This window comes from Pseudoliparis swirei, chromosome 21, assembly GCF_029220125.1.
Source record: "Pseudoliparis swirei isolate HS2019 ecotype Mariana Trench chromosome 21, NWPU_hadal_v1, whole genome shotgun sequence".
In the NCBI taxonomy this organism is placed as follows: Eukaryota; Metazoa; Chordata; class Actinopteri; order Perciformes; family Liparidae; genus Pseudoliparis; species Pseudoliparis swirei.
In genome coordinates this window covers 7792199-7811723 of record NC_079408.1, presented here as the reverse complement: position 1 = coordinate 7811723, position 19525 = coordinate 7792199, and the positions used below count along the sequence as shown (strand labels likewise).

General features: G+C 46.0%; 2 protein-coding genes across 2 annotated transcripts; both read right to left on the bottom strand.

Moving 5' to 3' along the window:
* Window positions 1–1274: 1274 nt before the first annotated feature.
* LOC130211833 (uncharacterized) lies at window positions 1275–8691 on the bottom strand. The gene is made up of 11 exons (XM_056442840.1): window positions 8621–8691; window positions 6411–7747; window positions 5984–6225; window positions 5372–5556; window positions 5069–5229; window positions 4630–4733; window positions 4352–4412; window positions 3665–3753; window positions 2581–2703; window positions 2114–2214; window positions 1275–2010 (listed from the first exon to the last, which is right to left on the bottom strand). The coding sequence occupies exons 2-11, from the start codon at window positions 7714–7716 to the stop codon at window positions 1488–1490; spliced, it is 2895 nt and encodes a 964-aa protein (XP_056298815.1). The 5' UTR covers window positions 7717–7747; window positions 8621–8691; the 3' UTR covers window positions 1275–1487.
* Window positions 8692–12963: 4272 nt separating this feature from the next.
* Window positions 12964–17795, bottom strand: slc3a2a (solute carrier family 3 member 2a). The gene is made up of 11 exons (XM_056442631.1): window positions 17687–17795; window positions 16746–16958; window positions 16457–16641; window positions 15481–15654; window positions 15215–15309; window positions 14966–15102; window positions 14507–14616; window positions 14128–14327; window positions 13967–14044; window positions 13656–13869; window positions 12964–13554 (listed from the first exon to the last, which is right to left on the bottom strand). The coding sequence occupies exons 2-11, from the start codon at window positions 16937–16939 to the stop codon at window positions 13415–13417; spliced, it is 1527 nt and encodes a 508-aa protein (XP_056298606.1). The 5' UTR covers window positions 16940–16958; window positions 17687–17795; the 3' UTR covers window positions 12964–13414.
* Between the last annotated feature and the right edge of the window lie 1730 nt (window positions 17796–19525).

Here is a 19525-nt window from a genome sequence, read left to right as displayed (position 1 = left end):
GTGGTTCTCATCGCCCACTTTACAAAGTCACTCACCACTGCCCTGTACTCCTCCTCCCGTCCATCCCTAATACACCCGACCACTGCAGAGTCATCAGAGTACTTCTGCAGATGGCATGACTCCGTGTTGTACTGGAAGTCACTGGTGTACAGGGTGAAGAGGAAGGAGACAGAACAGTTCCTGTGGGCTCAACATCACTGACCACCGTTCCAGACAGCACACGCCCATTCTGACAAACTGTGGTCTGCCTGTGAGGTAGTCAGTGATCCAGGAGATGGTGGACGATCGACACCGACCACCCGCAGCTTCTCACTCAGCAGCAGTGGCTGGATGGTGTTAAATGCACTGGAGAAGTCAAAGAAAGTGACTCTCACAGAGACACCGGTTCCATCCAGGTGCGACTGAGCTCGTTGCAGCAGGTAGATGATGGCGTGGTCCACTCCCACATGAGGCTGGTAAGCAAATTGCAGAGGGTCCAGCGATGATTTCACCTGCGGCCGGAGGTGGGCCAAGACCAGCCTCTCCAGCACCTTCATCACATGGGAGGTGAGGGCAACCGGTCGGTAGTCATTGAGGCCAGATGGTGTTGACTTCTTTGGGACAGAGACCAGGCACGACGTCTTCCACAGCACCGGGACTTCCCCCAGCCTCAGGCTGAGGTTGAAGAGGTGCTGCAGGACACCAGACAGCTGGGTGGCGCAGGTCTTTACTCCCAATTCAATCAGTTTTTAGCGGAATGGAGTTATTCACCCCTCCATAGATCAGAGTTCAATTAGGATACTCACTCGTTTTAATGAAAAATACATGTTAAACGATTTCTTTTAGGTCTCGAATCGAGATATCAATTGGATTATTCTACCATTCTCAGCAACCATTTTGTATGTTTGTCCCTCGCCTGCTAAGTAGCATTTTTTCTTTTTGTTACAGTGATGGGGTTAATCTGTGCCTCTGTTCTCCTCTCTTGCTCCTCAGTCGCTACTGCTCCTTTATGGGGGGACACACAGATTAACCCCAGCTGCGGCTGATTAACAATCAACCACCCGCTAAGGCCGATTAGACCTCGTCCCGACACCGTTCCCTAAACCACACCACCCTCCGCCCACTCTGCAGCCGAGCCTAAACACACCCCGCTGCCACACTTAGGTTAGCACAATGACTGGATGCAGGACCTGGCTCTCTCGGAACATTAAAATAACCGTCACGCCAAGAGCCCGCAAATGAATCTTTTTTGTTTAATCCATGTAATTGTGGTCAGAAACACCAAAAAAGTATCATGAGTTTACATATTTTATTAAAATGTCAAATGCATAACAAAACATCGAAATACACAATTTACAACCAAACATACACACATCACACATTGTGATAATGTTTCCTTGAAATATTTGAAAAAGTACTGAAGTCTGAGTAAAAATGTAGGTTGAGAAAAAAATAAACACACATGTGGTCAGTCTCAGTGGTGGTAATGCTTTTGGGAGAGTTAAACACTAGTGCCAGTTGATTGTCCCTTTTCCCTCCACTGTTCCAGCTCCGACAGTGTCTTTCCCTTCTGTGTGGCAGTAGAAGATAGTGGGGTCGGGGTCATGTCCATATGAGCCCCATGGTTGGTGTCGAGGTAAGACAGCCGTGGGCTCTCTTGAGTCACCGCCATGGATATTGGTGATTACACGACAGTTTGAAGCAGAGATGTTGCTATATGTTACCACAGCGCTGGGATCTAGGACACTGACATTGGGAATGATGGCGTTGCTATTGGTTACAATATTGAGGACATTGTCTGCATTTTTGTTGTTGCTTGTTCTTCCAGTGAGGCCGGAAGAGGGAAAGCTCAGAGCGGCTGCTTGGGTCGGGAGCAGGTTACTGCCCGGGGAGGGCACGGGGTTGGTGGGACGAGTTAGAGCCAGACGCTGGGTGGGGAGCTGGTGCTGCAGCCGCCGGTCGGTCCAATCCTCCTGAGGGTGGCGGTGGATCTTCATGTGAGCGTTACGGGACTTGATTTTGTAGAACATCCTGGAGTGAGGAGATAGGAAAGACTGGTTTGAAAAGAAGAAACCACCTGTGGGCTTGCTCCAAACGCAGAGTTAGAGTTTGCTATAATTTCTCCTATACTCACTTGCCACACAGCTTGCAGGGGAAAAAGCTGGCTAACGATTGCACAGGAACTGCCTCCTCCAGGCCATACTGTCTGTCCATTGGCTGGAAGACGGGCGTCGTCTAAATGAACAGGAGCAACTGTAAGCAACCGTGCTGCTGTGAGGCATTCCATGCCAGATGAACATTTAAGGTATTTAACTGATTACACAAGACTACAAATACTCCCAAAGCACACTAATATGTTTAACTTGTTTTCTAATCTAATAGTCTTATAAGTCAGAGACCCTGATACATAGCACAGTGGAGCCCACAGGGTATAATGGTGATATACAAATAACTGCAGGACAACAACTCTAACAGGAAACAAGGAAATAATAGAAAAAGGAAGAGAACTAAAGCGAAAGGCGGAACCAGACTCCCTGGATCAGCTGGTACATCTTGACAAGAAGCAAAAAGATTACAACTCATCTTTCAGGTGTTTCTTACATTCTTCTGCTGCTCCACCAATGTGTCTCTGTTCTCCTCCTCCTTCTGTTTCTTCTGTTTGTCCTGGAGCTTTTTGCTCAGGTAGTAAAACTCAACACACTGGCACACGGTCTTAGTCCTCACCTGCAACATACACACACATAGTGGATACACTCAAACTACAACCTGACAGTGTCCAAATACACTAGCCAACATATTTCAGAAAGATATAATCAAGCTGAAACTTTGATATATTGTTGCCACATATAAACTATAATCTGGCACGTCCGGCCTTGTAAAGGGAGTTTATGAGTGCTAATATTGTGAAACAGGTCGCAAAATGCTGCCTTTTCCACTGAGTTAGTGGCACAGAGAAGGTGCTAGCGCATTTCAGGTAATACAATTGAATCAAAACCTTATTTTCAGTGTTGTTACCTTCGCATTGAAAATGCGGAAGGTTATGTTTTGATCGCCGTGTATTTATTTATTTATTTGTATGCGTGTTATTCGCATAACAAAAAAAGTTTTAAACCGAATCGCATGAAATTTGGTGGGATGATTGGTTATTATCCGGGGACCATTTGATTAGATTTTGGGATCGATCGGGTCAAAGGTCAAGGTCAAGGTCATGAAAAGGTAAACATCTTCTTGAATGGCATGAAATTTGGTGGGATGACTGCTTATTATCTGGGGGCCATTTGATTCGATTTTGGGATCAATCGGGTCAAAGGTCAAGGTCAAGGTCATGGAAAGGTCAAAATCTTCTTTTTACCATAGCGCGGTTAATTTCTATCCAATTGGCATGCAACTAATGCCAACATTTTAATAATTCAATGCCCAATCTTGTGATATGTGAAGGTATGCGCTCTACCGAGTGCCCGTTCTAGTTACATGTGTAACAGTACGACGTTAGTCATCACAAACCAAAGAGGTGCAGGCAATAAACCTTACGAAAATACTACTTCAGTCGTGTGGAGTGACCCTTTACATGAAAACAACCACTAAGCGGTGCAGCGGTGGAGCAAATGAATGCTTTTCTTTTTCTACACCACGTGTTTACGTGACAGCTGTCCACACTGGATGAAGCAGTGAGTAATAGGTATACCGTTTTCTGTATGAGGGAAAAGGCCTTTCCATAAGTTCCCAGAGATGTACTGAAGAGACTCTTTTCACTGTCTGTCCAACAATCACTACCTACAGAGAGAGAGAGAGAGAGCGCGAAGAGGGTAGGTTAAAAAATACAGATACGTGGGTTGTTTGAGGACAACACACAAATATCCAACAGACAAACAACCTGGAGTCATTCAGGGTAGCTGGAGGGGAGTCCAGAGACATACCTGGAACTTAATACATCCAAAATGTTGACCTTTTAGAAGTGTCTACAGGAATATACCCACCTAAGTGAACACTGTGTGCAGAACAATGTCAACTCTGTCCTTTACATGGTTCTTGGTGGACTTGAATGCAACAAAGAAACTGTGAGAGGGAGAGGGAGTGTAGTTTGCGTGTAATGAAAATGGCAGGAGGTTTGGGCTTCAACAAAGGATACGATTGTACACACAGAGCATTGGGAATGGTTCCTCTTTTGCTGACTCCCATTTCGAGATGCATACAACTGTTGCCGTTACAGAGAGACCTATCTGCCTTCAACCACAACACATGTAAGTCCATCTCAGTTATTACTGAGTTCACTCAATTTGAATGTCCATAATCAAGCCAAAGAGAATTTAGGAGTCATCCCTCAACAGGCACAGGGAACCCACGAGTTCGAGGGTCAAAGGTGAAAGGTTACCAGAGTAGTGGTAGTCTCCTGTTGGCGAGCGCTGTGAGAACAGCAGCATGTCCAGTGTGGCCTGAGAGGGACGGAGGAGGCACAGAACAGATGAGGCATGCAATGGCTCCGAAGAGAATCAACTGGATATGGCTGAGTGAGAAAGAAAGATCCGGTAGAAAGAAATGAGAGAGAATGAGTAGGTGAGTAGTGATGCGTGGAGGAGCGATGAAAGGGATTGAATGAGCGCACACAAGTTAGTGAAGATGAAAGACAGACAGGGACTCTGCACAGCTTACCATCGTGTTCCCCTGAGAGGAGTGAAGACAGTGCAGAGTCAGCTCTGCGTTACTGCCCCCTCCTGGCATGCAGCTGGAACTACACATGGACATCAGCAGCTCCACTGTGCGTACACACGTGTACACACACACACGCACGCACACACACACACACACACACACACACACACACAAAAATTAGCCTTTTTCGCAGGGGGCATAATAGACAATTACATCATTGTTGTGTTTATATTTTCAGGGTCCATCTGGGGCCAATTAAAAATGTCTCCGTCATACAATTTATTAAGACATACTAGAATATGCGATTCATCTTCCATCAGGTCGCTGAAGCTTTGACCCCTAAACGTATCCATTAATTGTCATGCTGAAGAACTGAGAATTCACTGGAATTTTCGGTGTAACTATTACTTGTAAAGATATATTTTAGCATGCTATTTACCTTGGTGTTGTTGGTTGACAGCCTCCTCCAGCTTGTCCCACGGTTTCCAGAGCAACTGTCCCCGAGGAGATTCCTCCTCTGGTGAGCACACCCTCGACTCTTCGACATCCACAAAGCATGGAGGAAGCTCTGCCTGGAAATCATGACCCACATTGACATACCTGGAGAGAAGGTCACAACCAATACAATGGATCCAGATCTACAACAACAAAATATCAACACAATTCCTTCACTCTTCACACAGTTTTTGAGATACAATGCTAACCAATAAAAAGGCAGATTTTGCTTCAACGTTTGACTTACGGTAACACAACACACTCATCTTCCTCTTCTCTGTGGTTGGGAGATGATATGGAGGAGTAGAGACCCGACCCCCTACGAACGGGATTGAGGAGCGGCTGAGGAGTGTACCGAAGCCTCTTCTGGCCTCTGCTGGAGTGAAGGACACTGGGAAATGGAGTTCCAGTGTAGATTGGAGTGGCTTGTTGCTGTAAGAGCACAAGGGAAACAAAAGTCCGAGAGCAAAATGTAAGTGAAGTTCTGAAGTATTTGGTCTGAATAGCATGCCTTTCACCAACTCAAATACAAATCATATATATTTATATACGACAGCCATTAAACAAGTCGGAAAATACAAACCAAGACGAAGACTGTGGTTTTAGAAACAGAAACGAAAGAAGCACAATATCTTGTTTTTACATTTGTCCAGATACTTCCAAAGAGGTTCAAACAGAATTTTTTTGAGATGACGGTATAAAAAAACAAAAAACTAAAGTAGACCAATCAATCAGATCTTCTTCCAAACTTGCCAGAAGGAAATAGACACGCATATATCCTCAAAGGTCAAACATTTTCTTAGATGTCAAACATTTTCTTTCTCAAATTGTTTCCAGTAGTGAAAAATCCTGACTTTACCTGCAGCTGTGATTGGTTCAGGTCGGTCTGTCCATTCTTTGCATTCTGGGTAGCCATGTGTGTGGCTATCTTGTCTGCGTCCTCATAATGTTGGCTGGAAAAGTGAGATGGACGAGAGGGGAGATGGAAGGATGGATGAAGGGATGGAGTGCTGGAGGGACAGAGTGTTCTGTATGGATGGAGGGATGAAGGATGGGATGTAGGAGAGAGGAACGCCGCTTCTGGAGACTGAATGTGGGAGGCTGGAAAAAATGAGAGGGGGAAGGACAATAAACACCAACATGTCGTGTAAATTCACACGTGAGTTTGAACCTGTGGTTTTTAAATCAAAGAGGGGGGAAATTAAGTTAATTTAGATACGATTTTATCAGTTAAATTCTTCCTATCATATTTTTTCTTCCCAAAAATGCACACGATGCCTCCTCACCTGTGATGTTGCCGTAGTCGGCGCCATGAGAAGGTCTCAGGTCGCCCTCCATGACGCCGGGGTCGCCTGGCGACTGTTGGAACCTGCGTGTCAGTGGGGGAAACCTCCATAGCATCCCAGGGGAATGGACAGACGGGAGAGACTGAAGGTGCGAAGCGAGAAACCGGAGCGCGCCGAGCGACTCACCCCCCTGGGACACTGAATGTCCGGTGACCCCAAAGGCAATGGGAGAGTCCACTTTGGAGGGTGAGTTGAGAGGAGGTAGAGGCGTGGGAGGAGGGCTAAGAACTGAAGACGTGATGCGGCACGACGTGGGGGGAGACGGGAAGGACAGAAGAGAGGGGTGAGTGGCTGGGGAAGAAGAGGAGGAGGGAGGCAGGTAGGAGTCTGAATCAAAAGCGCAGCTGTCCCCGATCTGCCCCGAAGCATTTCCACCGGGAATCACCGGGAATCTTCTCTTTCGGGGGAAAGCTTCAGAGAAGGAGTCCAATTTCTGAGTGTACGTCCCGCCGAGAGGCGATCTCTGTGGTCGGCACCCTGAGGCAGACCCCATGCCGCCTGCTGCTCCCCTCCACCGGCCCTCTCCGGGCTGGCTCGAGGGAGAGGCCCCGAGCCAGGGTCCCTCCACCTCTGCCGGTTGAAGCTGGTCCTCACCTGAGCCACAGCTGGACCCGTAGTCTTCTTCTCTTCCGACATAATGATCACTCGCTCTTGAATAATCCACACGGTGGTCACTGAAGCTCCCCGCCGCAGTTCTGGTGTAGGAAGTAGTTTGCATAATAAAGTGGCTCACGTCAGCCTCCCTGTAAACTGCATCGCCTTCACAGCCGGCATGGGCAGAGTTATTGTAGTTCTCTCTGAGTTTACGCCTGGCTCCCTCCTCGCTGCCACAATTGACGGGGTAAAAAACATCATCTGCGTGACTGTAGCGATCACCTCTTCTATAAGAAGCGTCTGCGGCGCTTTCGCAATCCTCCACGTCGTCCCAAACGTCCTCTTTTTTGCTCCCGCCATACCACGTGTCAGAAAGATGGCCTCCCAAGTTGGCATCTTCGTCCAAACAGCTACCGCTTGTGTTTGGGAAGCTTCTCTCCCTCCTTCCCCCGGGGGTGGTGCTTGAAGTTGGGAAGGAGTTTGCGGATTCTTCCCCTCTATTTCCATATTGCTCCTGAGGGTCCAGGGCCGGCTGAGAGGACGGGTAACCCAGTTCAGGGCTTGGAAGGCTGGGCGGGGTGAGGCGGAAGGGTGGACGGCGGCGATGGGGGTGGAGGTGGGGGAAGGATCGGGTGGTTGAAGGGTCGTCCATGACGGCTCGCTGGGTGCAGCTAGAGTGCCTCCTTGAGAAAGACAGAAACAAAGTGGAATTATAAATCGACACATTTTAAATCCATTCACAACATTAGCAGTATCACGTTAGCTAGAACCTGAATCAACGGTACAGATTGGCACTTTTTTACCAAACGTGAGGCTTCCATCGTGTTTAGATGGACTCACACATGTCCATAGCTGTGATTTCAGGGTAAGGACGAGACTCGAGGACAGTCCAGGGTTAACTAGGTGGCAAAGAGCATCCATGGCGTGGGCTTGATGCAGAATGGACCTCGAGCCCCTTCAAAGGACCAGTATGACCCGGAGAAGAAGTGCTCCCCATATGTGCAGAGCCGCTTAACCCTCCTGTTACCTTCGGGTCAATTTGACCCCATTCAATGTTTAACCCTCCTGTTACCTTTATATTTACTGACATATTTTACCCTCGGGGTCAATTTGACCCCAGCAATTAAAACCTCCAGAAAATTATTACAATTAATATTGTTTCCCAAGTTTAAGTGTGAGGTACTTTATGTTTGTTTGTTGACTACCTAAATAGCCCTTTAAATATGTAAAAGTTGATATTTCTTATATGTTTGACACAGTGAAAAACAGCCTGGGGTCAAATTGACCCGAAAGAACACCGGCATTAAACATTGAATGGGGTCAAATTGACCCTAAGGTAACAGGAGGGTAGTACATCTTGATAGGAAGCCAATGGGATTCAAACAAGACTTGCCATGTCCCCAAAATCCCCGGTTCTTAACTAGTTTGTTCTCTTTCTTGAAACCACATTCTGCTCTAAAAAGGACGGCGAGTGAGTCAGAAAGAGAAAGAGCGAAGGAAGACGAGATCGAGACAAACACACTGCATACGCTCTGAGGGTTGTTTTGAGGTGTTACCAGTCCTTGCCGCCTAATTTCCTTTGCACATGTGTTCCTCCTCTGTTGTTTATGTTGTCTGTTCCTGGTTCTCCTTCTGATTGTCTTCATCGTTCTCTCTGACTTCTTTTTTGCTCTTTTTGCTTCGTCTCGAGTCTTTCTATATTTATTTCCCCCTTCGGGTTTGCAGCCTCGCACCTACTCCTTCCTTTCTGTCTCTCTCTCTCTCTCTCGCTCTCCTTCGACAGCACGCACGCAGATAAACTCACACAGTCAAGTAAATGGACACACACACTTTGACTTTTACACACCTACACACACACACACACGCACAGTCTGTCGTACATATCTTCAGTAAAATGGACACACGCATACATAACCAATGACACATAGATACATACAAACACACACTGAGACTTTCATACACACACACAAACACACACATGCACGCACACACACACACTAGCAGGTGTCACAAGGGGACCAGCGAGTAGTGATGTTGCCTATCTGCCTTTCTGTCGCCGTGGTAACCACATCCTGAGGAAACAAACGCTGACGGATCTCCCTCCTTTCAGCTATCTTTATCTCTCTGCCCCCCTCCTCCGTCTCGGTTTCCGTCCTTGTCTCTCTCTCTCTCTTTCTCTTTCTCTCATTTACCATGCGCCCAACTGTGCTTTCTGTCTCTCCTACCTTTCTTCTTCTGTCTCCTGTACTCACGTTGAATCTCTCTGCTTCCCCCAGTCTCTGTGCACTCTCTGTTTTTAGGTGTACTTCTAAGTTACTGTCTCGTGTCCCGCTGCCTTTGTGGCACTCTTCTGCTTTTCTGTAGTTATTTTGCTGAAGTTCCTTTCTTTTTAAAGACTTGTATGCTGATGTTGAGTTATTACACCACTTGAGTTGCATTAAAAACAAATACAATTGTTGACATTTTACAATCAGGAGTTGAAATAATGTACTTTTACCATTTTTCCAATTGTTGTACAGGCTGTACGTATATACAGAATATAGCAGATACAAATGTGTGTATGTGTGAAAAGAAAATGATACGTGACTTTCAGTTACTCAGTAATGTGTGTAACTGTAGATGAGTGTTGAATGTGTAAATGTACATGCATAAATCCTTATGTGTGCGAGAGTACATTTTGTAAGTGTGTGTGTGTGTGTGTGTGTGTGTGTGTGTGTGTGTGTGTGTGTGTGTGTGTGTGAGTGAACGATAGCGTAGATGTTCACCAGATCAAAATTCTCCAGCTGAGTCAGCTGACAGGAAGTGAGAGAGAATGAAACAGGAAGAAAAACGGCGACAAACGATGAGATTCAGGGAACCCTCTAATCACCCTGCAGCCCCACTCGCCCACTCACCCACACACACACACACACACACACATTATGCACCGTTACGTGCACGTACGCTGTTTTCTACCATTGTTATGCCATATATTCTCAAAACACCTACTCACACATGCACACATAACCACAAACATGACCGTCGGCACACACACACACACGTACAGGGCTGACAGGGAGTACTTAATCAGTTGAAACAACAGTGGTACTAATTTAAAGAGAAGACTAATTTTCAGCGTCAAAAAAACTTAGCAAACTAAACTATCTTAACATACAGTATAACAAAACTCATCCCAACATTTTGGTCATACTCCTTCATGCAGTATTCTTATCTTGCAGCTAAAGACTAGAGCAATTCATCCTATTTTCTGAGCATCTTATTCTGGAAGATTACCTGCAAAATGATTGCAAAGCGAAGTACAATATTTCCCTCTGAAATGTAATGAGGTAAATCTATAATGTGAATTGTGTGTTTAGTCATATAATATGTGAATGAAAGGATGCGAGAGGAGTGTGTACGGGAAGACGCCTCTCTCGTTTTTTCTCAAAGTCACCTTGAGAAGCTGCGGGAGCAGAGGAGGGGGAACAAGAGAAACGCTTCTGGACTTTTTTTGGGGTCTTTCATCGCTGAGAAAAGAAGAAAGTGACCGAATGGATGAGGGACAAATGAAACCGCCCAACTGTATGAATCAGTGTGAATCGTGACATATGGAGAAACTGCTTCCAAACTGCCCTTCACACAAGATGGCAGGTCACCCGGCTGGGCCCCAATATATTTCTTTAAAGGCATGTGGAGAAAACCAAGCGAGAAAAGGTTTTACAGCTTGATGGGACTTAAGTGTAGCTTTTGGGGTCATCATAAAGACCAAATTCAGACCTCAGTCCAATCCAGAATATGGGGCAGAACTTTAATGGACCTGAAATGTTCTGCAATCTTCTTCCGGTACCCCGTCTTCCACACAGAGCGAGGAAGTCCATGAACATTGCGATTTAGCCGCTTAAAGAAAGCGGCCTCATCTTTTTTCTTCGGGCCTTGATTTTCCCGGTGGAAAATGTTCCAAACAGAAGTCTTTTCGTTCGAGGCGTGTGTCGGCACAGAAGCAGGAGATTTATTCGACGGCGAAAAAGCACAAACGCGGTCGTTGCCCCCGTTCCGTCTGCATAGGTCAAAGGAGGTCACACACTCGAAGGAGATCAAAAAATAACCACAACAACAACACAGCATCTTCTTCTAATGCTTTATACGCCTCATTTGAATCAGTTTGGATGCACTGAACCATGTGAAGGCCCTCTTTTTACGAATATTACGATAAAGAACGGACCCTTGTGAGTAAGTACAGGGATGCTATATCGGGTTTACTAATGCAGCGCTAACTGAGGGTAGATTCACACGCTTATCAAAGCTATGAATGGCCTCCGTCGTTTCATCCCTCACTTAAGATCACCTCTACAGTTTACTTCATTATCTCCCCGGTCCGGTGATATCACGCGATGACATCTGAACAAAGTGTTCACAGTGAAGAAAGTCGAGCTTGTGGTTTCAAGCCTCTTTGTGGAAGAGCAAGTTTGGCTTAACCACCAACATGCGGGTTAAAACACTGCGATGCTACAAGTTGTTACTATGGGAAGAAAAACATGATTTTGTAGCTGCACGAGCAAAACAGTATCTGCATCTGCACATATTCAGTTTTTTATGCTGTGAAAAAAAATTCCACCTTGGAGGAAAGTAACTGTTAAGTGATGACAACACATTTTTGTTCCAGTACTGTAAGATAATGCTAATGATGACAATGTTGGGTTGAACTTTCTCCGAGCTTCATCGAAGAGCTCGGGCCTTATGGGGGCCTGAAACCGAGAGAAGAAAAGGAGAGAGAAGCGTCTTCTTACCTTTTAAGTTGTCATTGTGGGGAGAGATGTGCCAGCGGCAGTGAGGTGCATGTGTGTATGTTCTGCTGGTAGGTAGACGTGTGTGTGAGAGAAAGGGGGAGGAGAGAGAGAGATGTAGTTTTACCAGAAATGATCGCCTACTGTCGCTCTTTCAGTCTTTTAGTTGATCTTTCAGCCTTTCATCCACTTGGTCATTGTGTGTGTGTGTGTGTGTTACAAGCTGTGTCATAGTGATGCTGGAAACAATAGAAGAACACCCTAGAGCGTGGCTTCAACCTCACACTCTCTCACTCTCTCATACACGTTTACTTAACCCTTTCATACGCCACCGGGCCTTGGTGGCGGGTTAAGTAATGTTCGTATTTCGAGGAGGAATTCACTTTCTAAATGTCCAGTATCTTGTTTTCCATTTTTAAGTCAGGATGGAGTCGACAACACTGCTGTATTTTAGTGTAAAACATGTGCGCACCATGGAAGCTGATGAAAAGGTCATGGTGTCACCGTGATGAAAACGGTGCGTGTGTGTGTCAGACTGAGTCAGTCATGCGTGTGCATGGCGGAGGGTGAGATGGTGGTTGGGTTTCTCAGCGGCGTGGTGTTGGGGACCTTTTGACATTCAACAAAAGGAGGGTTTTCGAAAACATTCCAGGTTTACTTTACAGTATCATGAAACTGATTCATAAATTGACACTTTAAACAAAAAGGAGTCAACTTCTCTGAAATAAATAACTACATTTATCAGATTATTACTCATTCATCTACCCAGTTTGGTTAATGCCGATTCATTTTACAAATCTTTTTTTTATAGATCACTATAATAATGAGAATGGTCTGAGGGGCCACAGAAACAAGCTGCGACGTCCCTCTGACGTTTTTGGAAGACGTGACATCGTGGAGGTTTATGACAGCGTTTAGCGTAAATGACTCATTTAGAGAAACTCGTTTTGAGCACATTTTAGTTATGTATAATGAGCCGATAAAACAAAGACGTGCTGCCTCCGTTAACATCTGCGACACACTTACAGACACCTGTAGGCACTGAGAATAGTGAACATCTCATCAGACATCATGGGCACAAAGAACACTCACTCTTAGGAGAACGTTGTCACACACAAAAACACGAGAGCGCAGGAGTCGGTGCAGAGCTTTCCATTTATTCATTTCCAATTCAGTTCACCTGACGGACTTCATGCCAGTGGCAACAATTTTTGGGATTGGAATTCACAGTTTCTTTCACTTAAAACAGTCTTAAAAAGTTATTAGAAATAAAACAAATAAAAAACTGCTAAAGAAAAAAATGGAATGTATTTCACATCGTTGGACAATGGTCAACAATAAAAGATCAAATAAACCTTTTATCTAGCACCAAAAAAAAGCTTTCACTTGCCAACATTTTGACATATGGCATGTTTACAAGACCCAATTTAGTTATATTTTTACTAAATAACCTTTATTAAAAAAAAAAATGCCAGTGTCTTTTGTATATGCCATCTTATTCCTCAGGATCAGGACAGAATTTAATTTTCTTATTTTTTTAAACGGGTCTAATCTGTCGGGAGCTTCTCGTGCACGTTGGCGCCACCGTTAACCCAAATAGGGGAACTGCAGCAGGACGGCTTGTCCTGGTTTTAGGGTGAGTGCGTCCAGGCTGACCGTGGAGTCCACCGCCAGCTCCGCGTCAGTCGACAGCTTCACCGTGGCCGTCTCTGGCAGCTCCACTCCTTCTGCAGGGACACAAAGATCAGTGTAAACAAAAAGAACAACCAGAGACAGAGCGTTACAGGGCGGGGACACGTCCCCATCGAGAGCCGCCCGGTCAACTTGCCTGTGGGCGCCAGTTTGAGTGCGAGCAGCTCGGCCGCCGACCCCCAGTTGACGGCCGTTATGTATCTCTCGCTCTGGTCCCACGAGCGGACGAACGAGAGGGCCGAGGCGGAGGAGGAGAGCGGGTAGTAGTCTCCGTGGAGGAGGGAGCGCTCCTTCCCTCGCAGGTCGCTGAGGGCTTTGAACCACTTCTTTACGGCGATGCGCTCTGTCCGCTGGGCGTGGAAATGTCAGATTAGAGGAAATGTTTTTAATTAATTTCAGAATTATTTTTTTATTTGTATATTTTTCCCGCCGTGAACACACTCTTACCTCTTCAGTCTCATTGACAGCTGCTCCGTCAATAGAGTCTGTCTCTAAGTCCCAAACCATCTTCGGAGATTCGTCACCCTGATGAGGAACCAAGAGAGGGGTCAGACAAAAAGGACACACACACACACACACACAGTGGTGAAAACAGCTGTGTAGCTCACCACCGCCTGAAGGCCGATCTCGTCTCCGTAGGTAAACACTGGGGTTCCAGGCATGGTGAACAGCAGGAGCTGGTAGAGGCGGATCAGGCCCGGAGGCATCGCCTGTTTAGACAGCCGGTCGCCCTGGGCGGCGCCCAGACCCCAGCCGATGTTCCTCTGCTGAGAGTGAAGGGTGTCCATGGCCATGATGCGTTCCACACCTGCACATACAGAAGTAAACGAGAGAATGATAAATAACACGGACTGTGGAGGGATGAAGTCGAAATGACCAAACATAAATGGGTGTATTCTGTCCAAACTACGACGCCAACGTGGTCAAATTAATTCAAGCCAGACACAAACACATGCGCAAGTATGGCGAAATAATGGAGGCACTTACCTCCTTTTTTGCTGCCGAGCAGGTCAGACAGGACCAGGTCGACACCTGTCATGTTGACGAGCTGGGAAACATCCTCAGCCGAAATACCTTTAACCACACCCATCAACAGCCTGAGGAAGAAAGAAAGGAAAAGATAAGGTGGTATTATTACAAGTCGGTTGAGTCATTCCTCAAACCCTCCACAAGGTGGCGCTTCACCAGGAGCCTGTTGATCTCCCAGCCCCACCCACAGTCCCCTGCTGATCTGGAATGCTTTTCATCTCCACCGTCTCTCAGGAAACATTGATGGATATTTGCCATGACATTTTACATTCCTAAAAAAGAAAAATCCTACAAATTCTTTTTTTCTTCTTTTAATCTTCAGAATTCACGGTGGGGGTCTAGCGTTCCTTTAAATGCCGTTGGCCAAATCTACTCATGCCGAACAAAAGCAAGTGAGAAACCTTCCGCCACAGTTACCTCTTCTTGGCGTCGTCGGTGCCGTTGTTCTGGAACGCGGCCTGCAGCTTGGACCAATCGACAGAGTTGGTGGCAACCGTGAGGTCGGACACCTTGATGCCATCGACGTTTAGATTCAGCCAGTACTCCGATGCAGCCTAGGAGGCACGACAGAAGCAAGAGCGGTTCGATGACGTGGATCCGACTGGCTCACATTAACACATTTAAAAAGTGAATGAATCAAAGATCACGGAGCATAAGCGGGCCTACCATGACTTTCTCCATCAGAACATCAACATCCCCAGCAGTGAACCAAGGAACGGCTCCGTGGTAGTTTGGGGTCAGGTCAAGCACCACAGAAATGCCTGAGAGGAAAAGTAAACAACAAAAAACAGTAAGAAAACAACATCTGGGCAATAAACCACCATCAAACATTACATCCTAATCTTACTATTCATTGAGAATATCTTCCAACATTGGGGATTCTTTAAAAACACTCCCGTTTGAGCTTTTACACCCTAAAACAAAAGGCCTACCCTTCTTGTGGGCCTTTTCCAGCACAGCAACCAGGGCCTCCTCGGTTCCCTGGGTCGGGTCAATCGCTTGAAGGTCCAGGGTGTTGGGTTGGTCGGCCTGGACGGTGTGAAGGGGGCCGAGAACCAGGCCTTTCACCTTCAACTTGTTGATTTCGTCCAGCTTTGCCTCGACGCCTAGAGACGAGCAGAGGGTTGATGTGTGAGAGGCAGCAGCAGCGTCAGGGAGGAGGAGGGGGGGGGACATATTTGAATAGTTTAAACACAGCTCAGTTAAAAATTATGTTCTTTAAACTTTGCTTTTACTCAAAGCCGGAGCATGTGATGAACTCTTCCTTCCTTCCTCCCCCCCCCCCTCTGATGGCCATGTCCAGTGAGCACAAGGAGGTCCTTTATGTGACCGAGTCACGTGTGGTTGCTGGAATCCTGCCCGAGGCCTGTTGGAAACCTGAGTGCTGCCAAGTAAATTCTCTTTAAGCACAGCCTGTCCTTCCTGTCTGAGTCTTTTAAAAAACATGCATGGATGAACTGGAAAATGAAGGCTTGATAGTTGATTTAGAAAGAGGTCTTATGTGGTTGTGCAAACCACTGGGGAAAAAAAATGGTCCGGGTTGCTCAATCTTGACTTCAAACCGCAGCAGAAGAGATATGAAAGAAACGACTCGTAGACTTTTAAAGTCCTTTAGACCTTGAGTCACTGGTTGTCAGCCTAGTCAGCAGTTTGTTATCTGGCCAGCCGAAAAAAGGCCACGCAGGACTAAAGAATCCCAAGACCTCGTCACAAGACATCTACCATGGGATTAAGCGTGGGTCACCACAGACCACGGAGTGAAGATATTCTCAGATCCTTATTTTGGGAGTAAAGATTACATCACGAGCAATAAAAACAGCAGCAACAAAGGGCGTCGCCATTTACATTAAACTTCCAAGAGTAACCCTGGAAATGCATACTCGTAAAATAAAATAAAACTTATTCTACCGGCAAGTCCTTCAGAGAAAGCCTCGACATCAGAGATCTGGTAGAGGGGCCCTTCGTTCCACCAGTTCATCTCAGGGATGGGTTTGCAGCGAGGGGCCTGGACGATGATCGCGATGGCTCCGGCCAGCATGCCCAGCCAGCCCAGCCAGAACAGGATGAGGAGCACCCAGCGGATTCTCACCCATCTACACACAAAGGATAAGGGGGAGAGTTAAGATGCCCTCAATGGAAGACCTGTAGAATTTGGTTAATTAAAAAATGTGTTTACAGCATCTCTCTCGGCCCTTACCCAGGAGTGCCCGCCACCTTCATCAGCTCCTGCTTGGACAGGCCGGTGAATTTAACCTCCTCCTTTGGGACCTTCACCTTGACGCTGCCATTTTTCTCCCCCCCTGCGGCCTGGCCATCAGTCATGGGCTGCTTCTCCGGGTCCAGCTCGTTGAGCTCCACGTCCTTCATGTCGACCTCTGCTGCTTTGCTCATGGTCAAATCGAGATGATTTCTGAGAGGGGGGTAAATAACAGAAGAGGGGGGCACATTAATGGATTGATCCATTGACTTTCACTGGGGAAGACACCAATTCACTTGTCCACATCACTTTAATTGTTACTGGAACACCCGTTACATTGCCTCACAGTTAAATTGTTAAAAGTAATGCTAAATCTTTGCAATGTTGGACTAAAATGTTTCATTTGGACTTTTTAAAATGCTCCAGAGTTATTCGAACTACATGAGGCGTGTTTAGCCAAAAACAGGCTCCAAAAAGGACTCACTTTGGACACCTTGACGCTATATGTGTAGCGTTCATTTCATATTATAAAACTAAAACACAAAAGAGAAACTTGCCGGTTCAACACAAAGAAAAAGCGACGTATCAAAGGCGAGAAGACTCGTTCATCTAAAATAAAAAGAGAGGAGACGCAGCTAACCGGGTCGCTTGATGAACCGAAACACGGATGGCCGACGTTTTCTTCTGGGACGTGAACGCACACCGGATTCACACAACGAAACACTTCCAAATTAAATGTCGGCCAAATGTGTGTGTCGAATTTCTTAACAAGTCAAAATGGACCGCTTTGCTCTCGAGCCATTTGTCTCCTCTAGATATGATGAAATCGAGACCGTTGTGACGTCATCCGCTCGTCCACAAGGTTTAATTCAGTTTATCGGCGGGTTGAGTTTCTTCTGTGGCCGCGAAACACGAGGAAGTTACGTTAGATTCAACATTACCTGTTTTCTTTTTAATAAGACCGAAGCAACGTAAAGTCCGTGTTTTTCTTCTCTCGGTCATTAATCCTCCGGTCGATGATAATCTTGTAGCGGCAGGCGGGCTGCTCAGTATTTGTAGCCGCTCTGGTTTCTCCGCCTACCGGGGGAGGACCCAATTCTCTCTCTCTCTCTCTCTCTCTCTCTCTCTCTCTCTCTCTCTCTCTCTCTCTCTCTCTCTCTCTCTCTCTCTCTATACCGGGTTTCTGTCATAATGTGCTTTATTCTATAAACACACATCCATGTCTTGGGTCGTGACGTCAGAGCTGATTGGGTTTGGTTATGCACACGTGACCTGTGGGTAATATAATCAGTTGCATAAGCCTGATGACCAGCTGATTAATGGTTCACTGTAAGGTCTTTCATCTTTTGATAAGTGGAGATTGTACCCTCTGTTCTTCCATCTCATGTAACCCTTCCCTTCCCTTTCCCCCCTTACAGACGTCGTCACTCGCTCATTGAGGAATCTAAGTCTGATATGAGCGTGCTCTCACTGTAGTGCAGTACAACAATAAAGTAATAACCTTCTACACTGGATTTGCATGGCCTCTCAATGTAGTAATGGGTTGTACATGTGCGTTATGTCTTCATAAGTAGTACTCGGTGGACATCAGGCCTTATCTGTCTCCTAACCCAGGTCCAGATACAACCATCTACCTTTTTATTATAAACATACAAAATAAATGAATACAAGTAGACCCATAACAACATTATTTTCTGTGAATGGCTCTTTAAATAGCTCATTTTAAAAGGTCATGTTGTTGCTTTCTATCCCAGCTGCTGCTCACCTTCTAGGAAATGAAGTGGACATGAAGCACTATGGTATGTCTGCTCTGCAGTTGATATGTTTGTTGATCTCAGTAAGGGACAGTATGTAACCTGAGAGCCAATCGAATGCCAACCATCCACATGGTTAATTATGGGAGAGCGCACACGCCTCGACACCACGGTGTGTTAATACTGCTCATATTTTCTTCAAACTCTTGTAAATAAAACTTCTTTATGTGACGTGTTGCTTCAGGAGCACTCTCCACCACGGCGCTATGGCGTAACTGGATACGCTTGCACGTTTGTGCTTGTTTTGTGCAGCCCTGCCTCATCCGTGTTCAGTCTGTAACCTATTTGCCCTGAAGGGTTTCGCATGAATGTCATGTAAGACAAAAAACTTGCAATTAAAATCCACAGAAATCCACATTTTCCCTGTTTTTGGACTTGGCTTATTGGAGCAATTTATCACACTGTATTGTAAGAATATGTAATTATTTGCTAATAGATACTTCCTCCTGCAAATCAAAGGATATTCTAATGAACTATTATTAGTTCCACATGGAATAACGCTGCTGAGAGCGTGCAGGTTTATTCTCCAACATCTTGCGGACAGTTTAATACGAACACATTCACTTCCACCTTTCTAAAAGCAGGCCTTTCTAGATGTGGGCCTGGGAGAACATCTCCTTCAGCGAGGGTTTATGGGTTGCCGTGTGACACTATGATCTGCCGTAACCCATCATTTGACCTCTATTATTGTGATAAGTTTTGGAAAATTGTAACAACATGATGCGACCGGCAGTTGTGGAACGTTACGCCCATTTGAACATAGAACTAAACATGGGTGGAAGCTCCTCCGTCTCATGGTATTGTGTAGCAGCTCTCTCCTCAAAACAAACTCAAACACACACCATCTGTTTCCCTTTTTAGGCCGGCCTGTAGAGCGCATGTGTGTTTGGCAGAGTCGGGTCGTAACGGAGCTGTTGACTGCCGGCGGATGTGAACACAGTGACGGGACACACTTCGTTTCTATGG